The sequence below is a fragment of the Labrus bergylta genome, chromosome 11, assembly GCF_963930695.1.
Source record: "Labrus bergylta chromosome 11, fLabBer1.1, whole genome shotgun sequence".
Taxonomy (NCBI): Eukaryota; Metazoa; Chordata; class Actinopteri; order Labriformes; family Labridae; genus Labrus; species Labrus bergylta.
Genome location: NC_089205.1, coordinates 4,386,944 through 4,401,173, shown reverse-complemented (window position 1 = coordinate 4,401,173; position 14,230 = coordinate 4,386,944). Strand labels below are relative to the sequence as shown.

The 14,230-nt window shown below is 38.9% G+C and overlaps 1 protein-coding gene across 1 annotated transcript; it reads left to right on the top strand.

Annotated features, from left to right (window-relative positions):
• Positions 1–235: 235 nt before the first annotated feature.
• Positions 236–14,013, top strand: zgc:113279 (uncharacterized protein LOC553749 homolog). Its single transcript, XM_020644856.3, has 12 exons — positions 236–385; positions 466–652; positions 1,973–2,094; positions 2,376–2,400; positions 3,486–3,532; positions 3,676–3,823; positions 4,639–4,945; positions 5,713–5,818; positions 6,475–6,621; positions 9,560–9,620; positions 10,276–10,439; positions 12,235–14,013. The coding sequence occupies exons 2-12, from the start codon at positions 484–486 to the stop codon at positions 12,265–12,267; spliced, it is 1,329 nt and encodes a 442-aa protein (XP_020500512.3). The 5' UTR covers positions 236–385; positions 466–483; the 3' UTR covers positions 12,268–14,013.
• The last annotated feature ends 217 nt before the right edge of the window (positions 14,014–14,230 follow it).

The following is a 14,230-nucleotide window of genomic DNA, read 5'->3' as shown; positions in this document are numbered from 1 at the left end:
TTGTATTGTTAATTGATAACTATGTAGGGGGCAAATTATCAATGTTTTGTGTCTTGTGCCGGCCGGTGGGAGGGGGGCAATACAAAATGTGGCTTCGAGCCACACTTTGGCACAGGGTATGTCTTCAAGGTACTGAAGATGGATCATATAATAGGAACTGAAGCGTTCACAAACACTGCATACTTCTGCATGACTGTCTTGTTCTTCAGTGTGGGCGTTGACTGAAAACACCTGGAGCAAAAGGCGTGGACGTGCTCATCTTTGGTACAGTCAGTGTCACATTACTCAAATATAATATAACACACAGACAGAGCTGTCAGTGATCACCTGGAGAACCAGACAGGTGCTGAAGGCAGACTAGTTCACACCCAGCTGTAGACATTAGGTCAGTATTATTTCGTTTTTCACTTTCATATTGGAGGGCTAAACTCTCTTTAAATCATTTTAACACGTTGTCTTTCACAGTTACTTTCGGTGTACACAATGAGAGGACGGTTCAGACGAAGAGACCAGAGGGAAAGAGGAGAAGAAACAACAGACCTCGGGGCTGCTGGGCTCTCACCTCTGCCGGGTGAAACCGCGCCAGGCTTCGCCGAGACACACACACCTGTTCCGGGTTCGACTCTCCAGGATGAAGGCGGTAGTAAACAAGGTAGGACGACTTGTTCTGATAACGACTTTACCGAGGCAGTGTTAGCTTGTTTATTCCTTAAGAAAATGCTGTTCAAACGCATTGCCAGTAAGTGAAGAAGTTTTTAACAAGCCTCTAAGGAGAGGAAGAGTGCAACTTTAATGACGTACAAAACGCAGGATAAAGCTAATGTACTAGCTAAAGTAAACTAAAGTTAAAGATATGCTTAGTTAATAAAACTCAATTTTAAGGCTAAAAGGTAAAACTGCATTTTAAAATGGTTAGGTAAAAAATATATAGCCTACTTAGGCCTATATAGCGTTTATAAAATGTGGTGAGTGCAGTGTTAATAACGTTGTCATCTCTAAATTCAGATAATATTAAGGTGACATAAACGCCTCAAGCGTAACGTCAACGGAATTATTAAAAACTCAACAGCGCCACTAATTATCAAACTGGAGAAGTTGAAAAAAGTCTTTAAGAAGTTGTAATATGTTAAAAAGCTGTTGTATTTGTAAGTTAGATGTTCCTTAAAAACTGAATATATGTTTTTAATGTAAGGAGATAGCCTAGTTGTATGACAAAAATGAATGAAAATAAGGCTACCTCATAAAACTTGATAGTAGGGTTGGTTAAAAATATTGATTAATCAATGCATTGCAATTGTTGTTTTCCCAATTCAATATCATTCAGGGAAATAATGAGATCGTTTTTTTTTTCCTTCGTTGTAATGATGCCCTTCTCCACTGGGGGCACTGTGGGTGCTGTGAATTTATTATTTGTTTATTAAAAAATAATGCAACGATAAAATACATTTTTGAGTCAGTTTGTTGTAAACCTACACAAACAATGCACACATAATTATTTAACAAATATCAGAGGTTACTGTGATGAGTTATCTGGGTATTTCTGTCATCCTACGTGTTATTAAATCGATATCGAAGCATATTGATCAATATCGAATCGACATGGATCGTGACCCTAAGAATTGAAATGGAATTGAATTGTGATGTTGTGAACAATACCCAGCTCTATTTGATATGACTAAGTATGCTACAGTAGCCTCCTACTCTCAACAAATAATAATTAATTTTCATCATAAAATGTATGTTGCTCCTGCAGTGCAGATTAAGGTTTTTATTTATTTAATGCCATATTGACGCCAGCTATCATAAGCTCTAGCAACACAAATCCTAGAAATCGCTATTAGTCTCCAAATTTGTCCTCTTTGTATTATTCTAACTTGGTGGGATGTTAATAGCCCTTCTGGGACACAGAGAGTTGTGTGATTGTGAATCTGAATTCTGCCCTAAAGGCTCATGGTCCTTTGTTCCTCCACAGGTTCCAGATGTTCTATTTATGATGGTGAAAAGGTCTACCTGGGAGTCCGTGTTAAAATGCCAGTAAGGGATCTTCTAAGAAACATCCGCCTCGCCCAAGGCGTTGATCCTCAAGATTTTCAGGTAACAGTTGAATTTTTTTTTTTTTACTTTTGTTATTGTCAAAAAGCTCAAGTTCTGCACCACAGAAGAAGAATAAGGATGTGTTTTGTAATTATTTGATAAGACTGACTTAAATGAGCTGTTTAGGTGCAAACAAGAGATGAACTAAGCCCTAACACAAGACCTTGAGGAGCTTTCTAATGTCTTTAGCTTTTTGGAACACATTTATGTTTGTCTGAAAAACATACAACATAGTGAGGACACGTCACACTTATGCAACTGTGTTTTTTGTTTCGGTACAGGAGATGAACGGCAAATCAGTCCTAGGTCAGTATCAACCAGATTCATTCAAGTTGGTCATTTGGCTGTGGTGTGATGTAGAGGTTTTTTTTCCTTCTTTTAAAGATACTGAGCAAAGTTCATGTAAGGGCTCCTACCCTTAAAGTCAACCAATTTAAATCAAATCAGATTTTCTTTGAATAAACAACAAATAACTGCATTTCCTCTATTCAGCTGCGTCATTGTTCAATGAGTAATGCAGGAACTTGAGCAGAAACGGCTGTAAACTTTACAAAATCGGTCTCATAATGACCCTGCAGTGTCATCATTCCTAAAGATTTGAACTGTGAGCTGGTTTTTCCACTGAGCCATCTTCCTCTTCAAAACTAAAAGAACAATTAATTAAAACCAGTAGAAACAGTGAACAAGCTGGTGAGTTTGAAGAACCAGAGTTTCACCATTGTCTTTTTGCAGTCGTAGGACGTCAGGAGGGGCTTCCTGCCCACCTGCTGCAAGCATGATGTTTAGCTTGTTTAAAGGTTAGGATTCCTTCACTGTTCAAAAAATAAAACGTTTTTTACCTGAGTCAGAATTATCCACAAGAGTCTTCTCCTTTACAAAAAAAAACATAAAACATGCTATCAAAACCAGTAAAAACACTGGATTTAGCAGTTTTGAGTTAAAAATCAGATTTTTCTTGATTACTCATTGATAAGGCTTCAGAGCTACAAGCTAAGCTGCTGCTAACCTAAGCTCACTAGCAGACCATTTTCCTTAACCTGGTAAAGTAAGATGTGGGAATTTAAAAAATGTAATGTAAGTACTAAGGAAGTAGTCAGTTTGAAATGTTTTAATCTCCTGAGGAGAGCCAGCACTATTGAAAACCATTAAAGATCATTTTACACTACGCCAGGCTGAATAAAAAATCGTTAATTGTGAAAGCTTCATATTGAATATCTTGTTCCAATTGGACAGACAGAATTCGGTGCAGAAACAGAACCTTTGCTGCTTAAGAAGCGTCATGAAGGATTAAAAACCTGCAGCACACCAGCATGCAGTCAGCCTGCTTCTACATTGAGTGCAAACATGCTGTTAAGTACTCTGAAACTTAAACTTGACATTGTCTACCACAGGAGAAAAGAAACGAGTCCAAACACGTGCAGGACGCCGAACCGCCAAGGTGAGTTTCTCAAAAAATGACCCTGGGTCCTTTCAGAGGGTTTAACGAGCTCTTTGTAGCTTCAGGAAAACTCTGTAAATCACATGTCAGTTATGAGCAGCTTTCAAATAACTCTGCACGCTGCGGCTGTCTTTGGCTTTCAGAGGAAACGCCCCACAAAGAGCCTGGAGGAGTTGGCAATTATAGTGGAGGTTCTGGAAGAGGACCTCAGGACTGGAAACAACTACTGCTCCACTCCCACGACTCTGTCCTCACCCTTCTCTGCCGGGTCCCCCGAGTGGTCTCCAACCGGTAAATCAAGCTGATCACATCCACATTTATATAGAGACAGACTACAACAGGCTGTATCTTTATGAATGTTAAGTTTCTGACTGGTGTTATACACAGACACCAGCTGATACCTGCATGATAACTGCAGACACACTTAGATTAAACAGAGAAAAGCAGAAGCAGCGTTTAAAACAAAGTACCCATATACAATGAAATATCAACACTTTACGACATGTTCCCGAAAGAACTTTCATGAAGACTGATTAGTCTCCCTGTATTTAGCCGATGTATTTTATTTTATTTTATTTTATTTTTTTATTGAGATTTTCTGCAAGCATAATAGTAACATTAATTGCACTTGTGAATTTTTATGCAGAGGAACATTATGTGCATTGAAAGCAACAGACATTTAAAACAGATTGAAGACAAAAAAAAAACATCTCAAGAAAATAAAGGTCATGAATAAATACATTTAAAAAAGTACAAGTATATATAATAAAAATTAAAAAAAACCAAAAAAACAGATAATTTATATAGATGATCAATTACAGGTCAACCCGATTTAGAAAAAAATAAACTGTACTGCAGTCTATAAGACTTTAATTGCTAGCCGATGTATTGAGAATCATTAGACTCATTTACACCATGATGATATATTTTTCATCAGCGGATCATATGCCATCCAGACCGTGGGGTGTGATCTGAATAGATAAACTGATCCATTGCACTCCTAATCAGTACATTACAAAGTATTTGTGCTGTGTTTCTTCCCACCTCTATGAAAAGATAAGCTTGATAAATTACCTCTCCTCACATTTTTAAATGTTCTCACTAAGGTGCTGGATATAACAGTGACGAGTCTGATGAAATGATCCCGAGCCCCCAGTCCTACATGAGCTACTCTCCCTGCTCAGTAGACTACCAGCAGGCCCTGTCTCCTCCAGCCTTCATGCACACCGGCCTCCAGCCTACCAGCTACTGTCACAGTGGGAGAGACAGGGGACAGGGGGAGGACTGGTTTGATTCCCTGAACCAGAATCGGGACAGCTCCGCTTTCTTCTTCACCCAGCTGCAGAAAGAGGAGAGCGCGCTGAGACACATCGCTGACTCTGTGCTGCTGTCCACCGACGACCAGGGCAGGACGTAAGTCTGGTGCAAAAATCACGCTGTATGTTTGAATACCCCCCCATTGAAGAGAAGCTCTATTGATTTACTCCTCAAAGAGTTTCTCCAGAGGGAGCTTTACAGACCTCTCCACTCCACTCCTTCAGCCAGCTTGAGGATGCATTAGCTGCTTCTAGCTTCAAATCAGAGCAATTTTTCAACTTTGGCATGGAGATCATGAGTCTCAATAACTTTGATTTGTGATTATTTGTATGTACTTTGACTTTGTAGAGTACTATACAAATGTAGGATTGCAAATTTCATACAGATTACAATGGACGGTTCGATATAAGTAACTTCAGTGTTTTTATACAAGTAATTTTAAAAAAAGCTGACGCAGCAAAATAAATAAATGTTTCCCCACATTTTTCTTACCAAGCAGCTACATGACCCACAATGCAACAGGAGAGCCAACAGTTTCATCATATGTCTCAATCATATGTTGATTCATGTTTTGTAGGAATAATTTGGATGATAAAATGTTCTCAACTGCCTCAAGCTGTCTCCTCAAGTAGGCAGCACAGTATTGTAACACTGTCATTGCTGTATGGGACTCTTGCAAAGAACAGAAATCGTTAATGTTGTTAAATACCCCGTTATTTATGTGTTTTCTTAAGAGCCTGCAGGCCTCTTACAGCAAAGTCCCACTCTCAGTTTGTGAAATACACATAAAAAACACACAGGTGTAGACATGTTAGCCTCTCATGAGATTGTCTGAAAACATCGGGTTGTTCTTGCTCCTCCAGAGCTCTCCACAAAGTTGCATGTGTTGGAAAGAGGGCGCTGGGATACGCCATCGCCAAAAGGATGGCCACACTCAACAGCCTGGACCTCAAAGACTCTGAAGGAATGGTAAATATCCACATTTTCAGTTTTCATTTCATCTACAGATTCTGTGATTATTACCTGTGGGATTCAAAGGAATGTTGTCGGCTGATGTATAATACTGACATGATCACTCGTTCTGTATAGTTTATTTTTTAGATTAATTGAAGACTAAAGATAATGTTATTCTTATCATGTGATTATAATATTCAAATAAAGTAGATCAAATACAGACGAGGGACCAATCACTGCAGTTCAGAATCACAGTCTGCCATTCCATGAATGTTTGCTTCTTTGATCTTATCTTATTATATGTGCGATTAAGTTTTATTTTGTGCAATGGTTTGAAGTCTCAGTGTGATTGGCGGGGAAACTTTCTGGAAAAAGGTTTACACCTGAAATCAATGCAAGCCAAAGTTTTCTACTGAACAGTTATCGTAGGTTTATTTGAACTTCTAAGCAGTTGATTTTAATCTCTTCGATCTTATTTGGAAACTCCACTAGTTTCCAGCATGTGTTCAGTCACACATATCATGAAATATTAAGTGTCTAAGTGTCAGAAGGATGCAGATTTAAGAAAACAAATTCACTCTGCAGAGTCTTCAAAGTCGTGTTTTTTTAATTTTGATGATCCCTCACTATTGGACAACCCCATTGATTGATGTTAACTTGACTGTTCGCAGACTGCCCTGCTCCACGCTGCCAAGCACAACCACCACCTGATGGTGGCAGATCTGATCCGGTTGGGGGCCAACGTCAACGTGACCAACAACTCAGGGAAGTCGTGCCTCCACCTCAGCGCTGAGAAAGGCTACATCAGAGTCCTGGAGGTTAGAGATGATTTTTTTTCTTCCTCTAAAGCTACAAAAAGGGGTTTCTCTAAGTTGTCATTACATGTCACATGAGGTGTAATGGACGCCATGGTATTTTTCCAGTTTGTACAAAAAACATACCAGTGAAGGAGAACATTTTAAAAAGCAGAGGCACGAAGGTAAAAAACAACAAATCAACAGTAAAAGGAGGCGGGGCAAGCTGCTGTGTGCAGTCAAAAAGGAATGGTGACGAGAATGTCAAATATTTTCAAAAGACAAATATAAGTTATACATGACAGGAAACGCAGGCGTCCGGTACAACCAGTTTGCTTTTGCTTTTTTTTTTGTTTTTCTGCAGCTAAATTATCCAAAATAAAAACCATTTGTCACAAGGTATCTGCTCCTACAGATAGAGTTTGCTTAGATCCAACAGGTTATTCAGGTGCATGTTTATTGGTTCTCATGGCAGCAAGCGTTTATCTTTGTTGGAGTTACTAATTAAATGTTCAAACCAACCGGATTATACACTCTGAAAAAAACCCACCACAGCCGGTTTGTAAACACACTGAGTGTCATGTTGTGGTTATTCGCTGTCATGTGAATGTGCACAGTTTCCCCAGCGTCATGTGTTTCACCTTGTTTCATGATTGCCTGATGAGTGACTCATACAGAGACAAACAAAGAGGATCATTACAGAACATTTTGTACCTTCATCAGGGTTCTGACGCTCCATCGTTTTGTAGGACATGAACTTGTAGTGGTTCAAGTTTTCACAGGTTAGGCTGAATAGTAACTTGTGCAACCTGTTATTATGCTTCCAAATTTTCTGAGTTCACTTTTATAGCCCAGCTTGAGCACATGCAGCAGATGTTTGACGTGTCTGAGATGTTTTTTGGAGTTTGAGGAGAAACGAGCGGCAGTCAAAACACACACAGACTCTGTTTTCTTAGAAAGGCTGAAGCAGTGAGGGCACAGCGGGGTTTCTTGGCACATGTGTGTTTTTGCAGCTCTCCATGTGTCACAGTGGAGTGGAAGCACAGTATGAGGACGTTAAAGGCTAATCGAGCAGTGCACTTTAATTCAGCTCTTCACATTTTTTACACCATCTGCCTTTGAACTTTTTATAGGCCACTTTGTGCAGTTAACCTTATCGTACACGTTTCTTATTCTATTTTCCTTTGGCTTTATTTCATATAACAGACGGGATAAACAGGGAAGAGAGGGGGTTGGGTGACATACAGCGAATAGCAGATGAATCACATCTTGGGTATGCTGTGGCGAGGACTGTAGCCTCTGTACATAGGGCCGTCGCTCTGAGAACTCAACAACCTAGCGTACCTACGATTAGATTCCTCCAAAGGCTGCGATGCAAGAAAAAGAGGTGTGGTCGATGGCCTTCGAGAGAAAGTGATGCAAAAGAACAAGATCAACTACAAAGAGTGGAATCAAGAAGATGAAACATCATTTTCTGATTATTTTTTTCCGTTGTCATGTTCTATTAGAAAATAAACTCACAAAAATTAGCATTTATCAAAAGCGCAAAAAAAAGTCATTCATGCTTCGTAAACAGATATGTTGTTTATTTTTCTAAAATTACTTTGTTTTTTTAATATAGCTTTTTGTGCTTTTTTAAGCTAAACCTGAGCAATAATTAGTATCTTTCTTTAGGACACAATATTGTTACTTTTTCAGATATTATAGTTAATGACTCCTATTCCCCTTTATCTCATATTTTACAGATCTTCATAGAAACATTTCAACATGTGTTTTACTCCCTTTAAATGAAAATGTCAAATATCTCCTGCCTCAAAGTCAGCACTGGGTCTTTTAAGGTTATTTGACTTATTTGTTCCAGTACTTTAATAGACTGTAGTTGAATCATGGCTCATCCAGTTCACACATTGGAGAGTAAAGTCAGAGCACAGACAGAGAGTCTGAAGGCAGCAGGTATGTGTGCTTTTGAATTCCATTCATTGCAAAAGCATTATTCAGCGTGCCAAATGAAGCGGGTGTGACTCAATTAAAATTGTGTGCAACCTCACGAGATGTTGAGTTTATAAAATGGTACACAGCATTCATGTATGTGTTCTTTAAATTATAGCAGAGAGCAGGGTATGTTGTTGTTGTATAGACTCAGGTGGCACAGTTCACAATGTTTCCAGTTATTGACATTAAAGTGTTGGAGAGGAGAGACTGCCACTCCCCACCTACCTGTGTCTTCTGTCCTCGTACAACATCACAACACCAGATTTAAACACCTTGATAGGACTCTAGTAAAAACAATATTGATACCTGTGTGGATACCACGGCAACAAAAGTACAAGACCTGTTCAACAAATGATGGGTAATTCATTGTTTTCAAAGATTGCAGGCCAACGCCTGCACACCACAAAATTGGCATCACATTGGCAACGTTTTAGTATTTAAATGTTTCCAACCAACCTGTTTCCCACGGAATGAGTTTCTATTTATGGTCGCTGAAAGGAGTTCAAAGACTGAATAAGCAAACAAGCTACATCAATACAGTGGAAACAAGCACCGACACCTGTCATTTTAATGATTTCAATCTACAAACTTACTCTCTCAACACCAGCAACGTACAGCTAGCAGCACCTACCTGTCAATCAAAGCAACCTCCACCCTAGTTATGCATAACTTTAACGCTCAGATATCTGAAAGATGAGACGTGGAAAAAATGTGGCTCCTGCACAGTTATCATGAATTACAAAATGAGCTATAAAAACCAAAGCAGTTTGTTTGTTCCTGGCTGTAAACACTTCTGCTGTAATGTTCAGATTTGCACTATGGGGCCAAAAGGGAATTGACTCCCCTTTTGAGTTTACCAAGCTCTCTGTGTGTTGGTGTAAGCTGAATGTGCAGATGAGAGGAACAGATGTTGCTTCTTCAATCGTGTTGCAGTATGTTTGTGAACTTGTGTTTGTTCTGTTTTCTAAAGGTTCTGAAACAAACAATGATGGACGGTGTGTTTGTCGACGTTGAAGCCACCGATAACTCGAGTGAGTACTGTGATGTTTCAAATCTCTTAAATGAACAGAATTATAGAGGCCAAATGCAGGAATTAGAATGAGTTATTTTAATGAAAAGAATGGCTGCAGGAAAGCCAAAGTATAAAAATTAGATGACTGAATACAGGAGCTCTGCTGGCAGAAACCTCATATCACTGCTGACCTAGAAGAGTCTCCTTTAGATCGCAGTTTGCTTTCAGTTACATTTTCGAGGTAAATTAGCATTTTATCTGCATAAATAATGGAATATATTTAAGGAGAGAAAACTGTACTCTCCCCTCACACTAACAAAAAAAACAAGCTTTGCAAAATTCTCTAAAAGCAACAAAGTGATTTGCATATTTAGAGCGTTAAAGGAAACCGGGGTGTCTCTACTAAATGACCTCCAGCTTCTGTCTGTTGTGAGAGAAAAAAAATCCCCCAGAATTAGGTAAAAAGCTGTAGTACTGTTTGTTTGTATGGTTGTTTCTCTGTTGTCTAATTCAGTTTGGTTAATTTTCGAATCAGTCATCATCTCGTAGTTTGGTCAAGCTGTCCTTATAAATACATTTGTAATCCTTAATCTTCCGTCTGCACAGCAAATGTACTTTCTTAGGTACTACTAGATACCCTGACTTAACCTTGACATGTCTGTGTGTGTCTCCAGGGATGAGTGTCCTGCAGTGTGCTTCAGTCGCTCTGAAAACCGCAGTGTGTGAGCTGGAAACCAGTTCATCTCCCAACTACTCCACACTGCACACGCTGCACCAGGAGCAGATGATGGAGACCCTGGAGTGTCTGCTGCAGATGGGCAGCTACCTTCATACCATGGTATGACAACATGTTAATGCTTCAAAATGAGGTTTTTGTGCAGTAACACTCGCTGCCCGGTGACATTCAAACAGTGTCAAAGACGTTAAGTCCCTTGTTTGCAGTTTAGCTTGTTGGCTTCATCCCACACCTTAAAGATCCTGAACACATCACAAGTCAATGTTAACTGAGATCTGAGTAAACAAACATGTTCCTGGTGTGTTTAAGAACCTGTAGGTCTAAACCCTCCCTGTTCCCTATGTGCTCATTTTGGAACAGACTAGGCTACTGTAAAGAATGCTGGTATGCTTTTCAAGTGTCACACGGAGCAATTTGTGCCGTCAGCTCTGCAAAATGAAGATGAGTGGACTCAAAAGGTTTAACTTCAGAGTCATGTCACTCACCTTTGCTTTGCTTTGATGCATCTATCTTTAGGTGTTCTGGCTGTCAACACGAGTCAGCTAGCACTTTGTCTAAAGGGTCGGAAATGTGTCCTCCAGTGGAACACAGAGCAGACCAGAGTCCACACCATTGTTACACAACAGGAGGGTTATCTTCTCGTTTCCAACCCCTAAAGTGGGACTGAACCAATAGACTACCCCCCCAGTACCAGCCCTGAGTTTGTTCTCCTAATACCAGCCCATTAAAACATAAAGACGCAGTTCCATCAAGCCTTAAATAAACTCACAGATGAATTTAATATTTGCTTAAATAAGAGGATAAATGTGTTGACATAAGCCGTGCTAGTGTAAGCTGAGTCTGACTTTAAAGACCCTATGAAATCAAAACCTTTGTTTGATCATTAATGTGTTGCTAACTCGGCCCAACAATGACAAAGAAATAGTTTCAAAGGTATTGTTATTATTTCAGACTTTGCTATTCCCTGGAAACATGGTAAACATGTTGAAGACTCTTCCACAGCTCAGGGGCAAATCTGTATGTTCCTCTCTCATGACACACAGAAGCGTCTATTAGCTGTTGTAAACTTGATCAATTTCTACAAGTCCCTTCCTACCTTCCTGATTTTAGAGGTATCATTCAATATATCACATGTGACTCTGATGTAGGGCTGCACAGTAAGACAGGCATTTTCATCTTCACCACAGCATGAGAAATCAATAATCCCGTCGCAAAGGTCGGAATTTAAAAGATGATTTTTACGTCAACAAGAATGTCAACGCACTCAGAAAGTCTTTCCTCTGACACTCCTTCAGGCTAAAGTTATATTTCTGTCAGTAATCGCTCCACAAAGAGTGTTTACTGATGTGTCAACAGCATGAAAATGTTCCAGTGAGGCTAGAAACGCATCTCACTTTAACCCTCTTGCATCACTATGGACATTTTTTTCTACTACCAAATATTGAATAATTATCAGGAATTTAACCCTTTAAATGCCAGACTCATGTAATCAAACTGGCATTTAAAGGGTTAAATTCCTAAAAATGATTGAATGTTTGGTAGTTTTGAGCAGGGCTGAAGTTGTTTAAGAGATGTATGCAGAAAAAAGTAGAAGAAAATATCAATGTGTTCTATTTTTATAGCAGTTTTTTTGGCATGGCCATTTTTGTCCTTAGTGACTAAAGAGGGTCGTAAATTAAACTGATGCCTGAGGGTTAATCGAGAAGTCTCCGTAAGCATTGAACCCGGATTCAAATAAGAGGGACGGGATGAATCTGTTTCTGTTCTAATGGAACAAGCTTGACTTACAGTTCCAATAACTTAAACTCAGATATTGTTCATTTGTAGCGTTAAAGACACTCTTTCTACTTTTCATACAGACTTCGATCACTAACTCATTGTTCTCTCTCTTTCTCAGGGGAGTCAGACGATGCAGCCCAGGTTTTTCTGACCCTGGTGGCACGTCCGCCCGGCAGGGCTTCCCGGACCCCGACAGTAATGTTCTGAGTTGGTTTAGGCTTCAGTTTGTCCGAGACAGAGACCATAGTTAACTGTGTATCTGTTCTCTTGACGTTCCAAGCCGTTTATGTAATGCATCTGAGGTTCTGTGTGTGGTGGAAATGTCTGACTTGCAATCAGACACTTTCTTTAAAGCCTGCACAGAAACATCAGGTGCTCATTAGGTGGTTTCTGTGAAACTTCCATTGTTTGTTACATTACAGTAACAAGTCGTCCTCAGTCAGTGTGTCTGTGGAGATGTCAATGTGAAACCCTATGACAGTAGTTTATGTATGTATAAGAAACTGTAGGGTCATTTATGGAAGTGTTAGGAGTCCAGTTTGGTTTTATAAATGTGGACCCAAATACAGACAAAACACTTTTCCATAAGCCCCTGTCAGAGTCATAGGATGTTGGATCTCTTTAAAGACGTTGGTACCTGAGGACATTCAAATGTTTGTTCAGCATTGTGTGGTGATGGGGAGTAAAGACTACGTTTTGATCCTATTCTGTGCATGTCTTAGTTCTGTTTATATGTCGCCTTTTCATGTATTGACAAGTTTTGGATTCATCTAAAAAAAAAAAAATCAACTTCACTCTGTGGAGTCTTGTGTAACGGGCTGTGTTTGACCTGTTTACAGACCTGTTTTAGAAACACACCCAGGACTACAGGGAGCAAGGTTACAAAATTACTTTTTAGTTTTATTATTTTTTGGCTTTTCGTTTTCAGTTTCATTTGAGTTTAATCAAGTTTTTAATGCTGGTTGGTTAGTTTTGTTTTTAGTTTGTGAAAAGGCTTCGTTTTTGTTTCGTTTTTGTTTCGTTTTAGTTTTTTAGTCTCTGTATCATGAATCTTAAGCACCTTTTTTAAAATACTCTGTTAAATATTGTTTAAGGGGGAAAAAGTTTTAACTTGTGCAATACCTAGATAATGACATGCCTGAGACTAATCATAATGATAGATTATATGTGACTCAGCATGAGTGGATCAAAGATAGAAGCTAAGGTCATTTTCTCTACAATTTTAATTCATTATAGTTGGTTTTGTAAACACATAACACGGTTTCAGTTATTGTTTTTTAGTTAAGCCTGTTTGTCATTTAAGTTTCTGTTATTGTTCTGTTGACAGAGAAATTCAGTTTAAACTTTCTGTGTGTGCCATAATGAGGCTTTTCAACATGTGTTGAGATTAGAGATATTTGAGATATGAGATATCACAAAGGGTTTATAGATTACCAATGACAAAAGCACCCTAACCCACAAAAGAGATGTGAGACAGCTTTTAATCTTTGTGTTCTCGCTATAGTGCACATACACGACAAAAAATGTGATTCTTGCATGGAGGAATATTTTTTTTTCCTCTGCAAGATGACTGTTTATCATTAAGACACTACCAAATAAGCTAGGAACTGGTGTTTGATTACTCCTAACCTTCAAATATCCCCGGGCTGTCATGCCCTCATATTTCTCAAGAGTTCAAAGCTAACGCTGACATGCATCACAAACATGCAAACACACATGATGACTCTGTTTCAGCTGGCTTTTTGCAGTTTTTGTTGTTGAGCAAGTTATGATCAACTATTTTATTTTTGAATGCATGATCATTTACACTGGAGATGGGATTTGGTTGTCCACATCATATGTTGTGTTTTTGTATCAATGTTTACCAAACTAAGAGATAAAATAAACTTCTATATCCAGCAAACGAAGCCTTTTTAAGTCATTTCTATACAGTTGATCTTACTCTGTTTTTCAGTTCTGTCTTAATGAAAACATTTCAGCCGTTTTCTTTAGATTTCAGATATTAACTTGTCACCACATGAAAAGATGCATTCTCATCGTGAGATAACAATTTAATTCAATTAAAAAAAAACTTTATTTGTCCCCTGGGGGCAATTCAAACAACATAAATAAGT

Bases quoted from the DNA above. Each gene is read 5' to 3' on its own strand.
- zgc:113279 (XM_020644856.3), top strand. From the start codon at position 484: ATGAGAGGACGGTTCAGACGAAGAGACCAGAGGGAAAGAGGAGAAGAA. The intron at 653-1,972 runs GTAGGACGACTT...GTTCCTCCACAG, and splicing joins TGAAGGCGGTAGTAAACAAG to GTTCCAGATGTTCTATTTAT. The intron at 2,095-2,375 runs GTAACAGTTGAA...GTTTCGGTACAG, and splicing joins TTGATCCTCAAGATTTTCAG to GAGATGAACGGCAAATCAGT.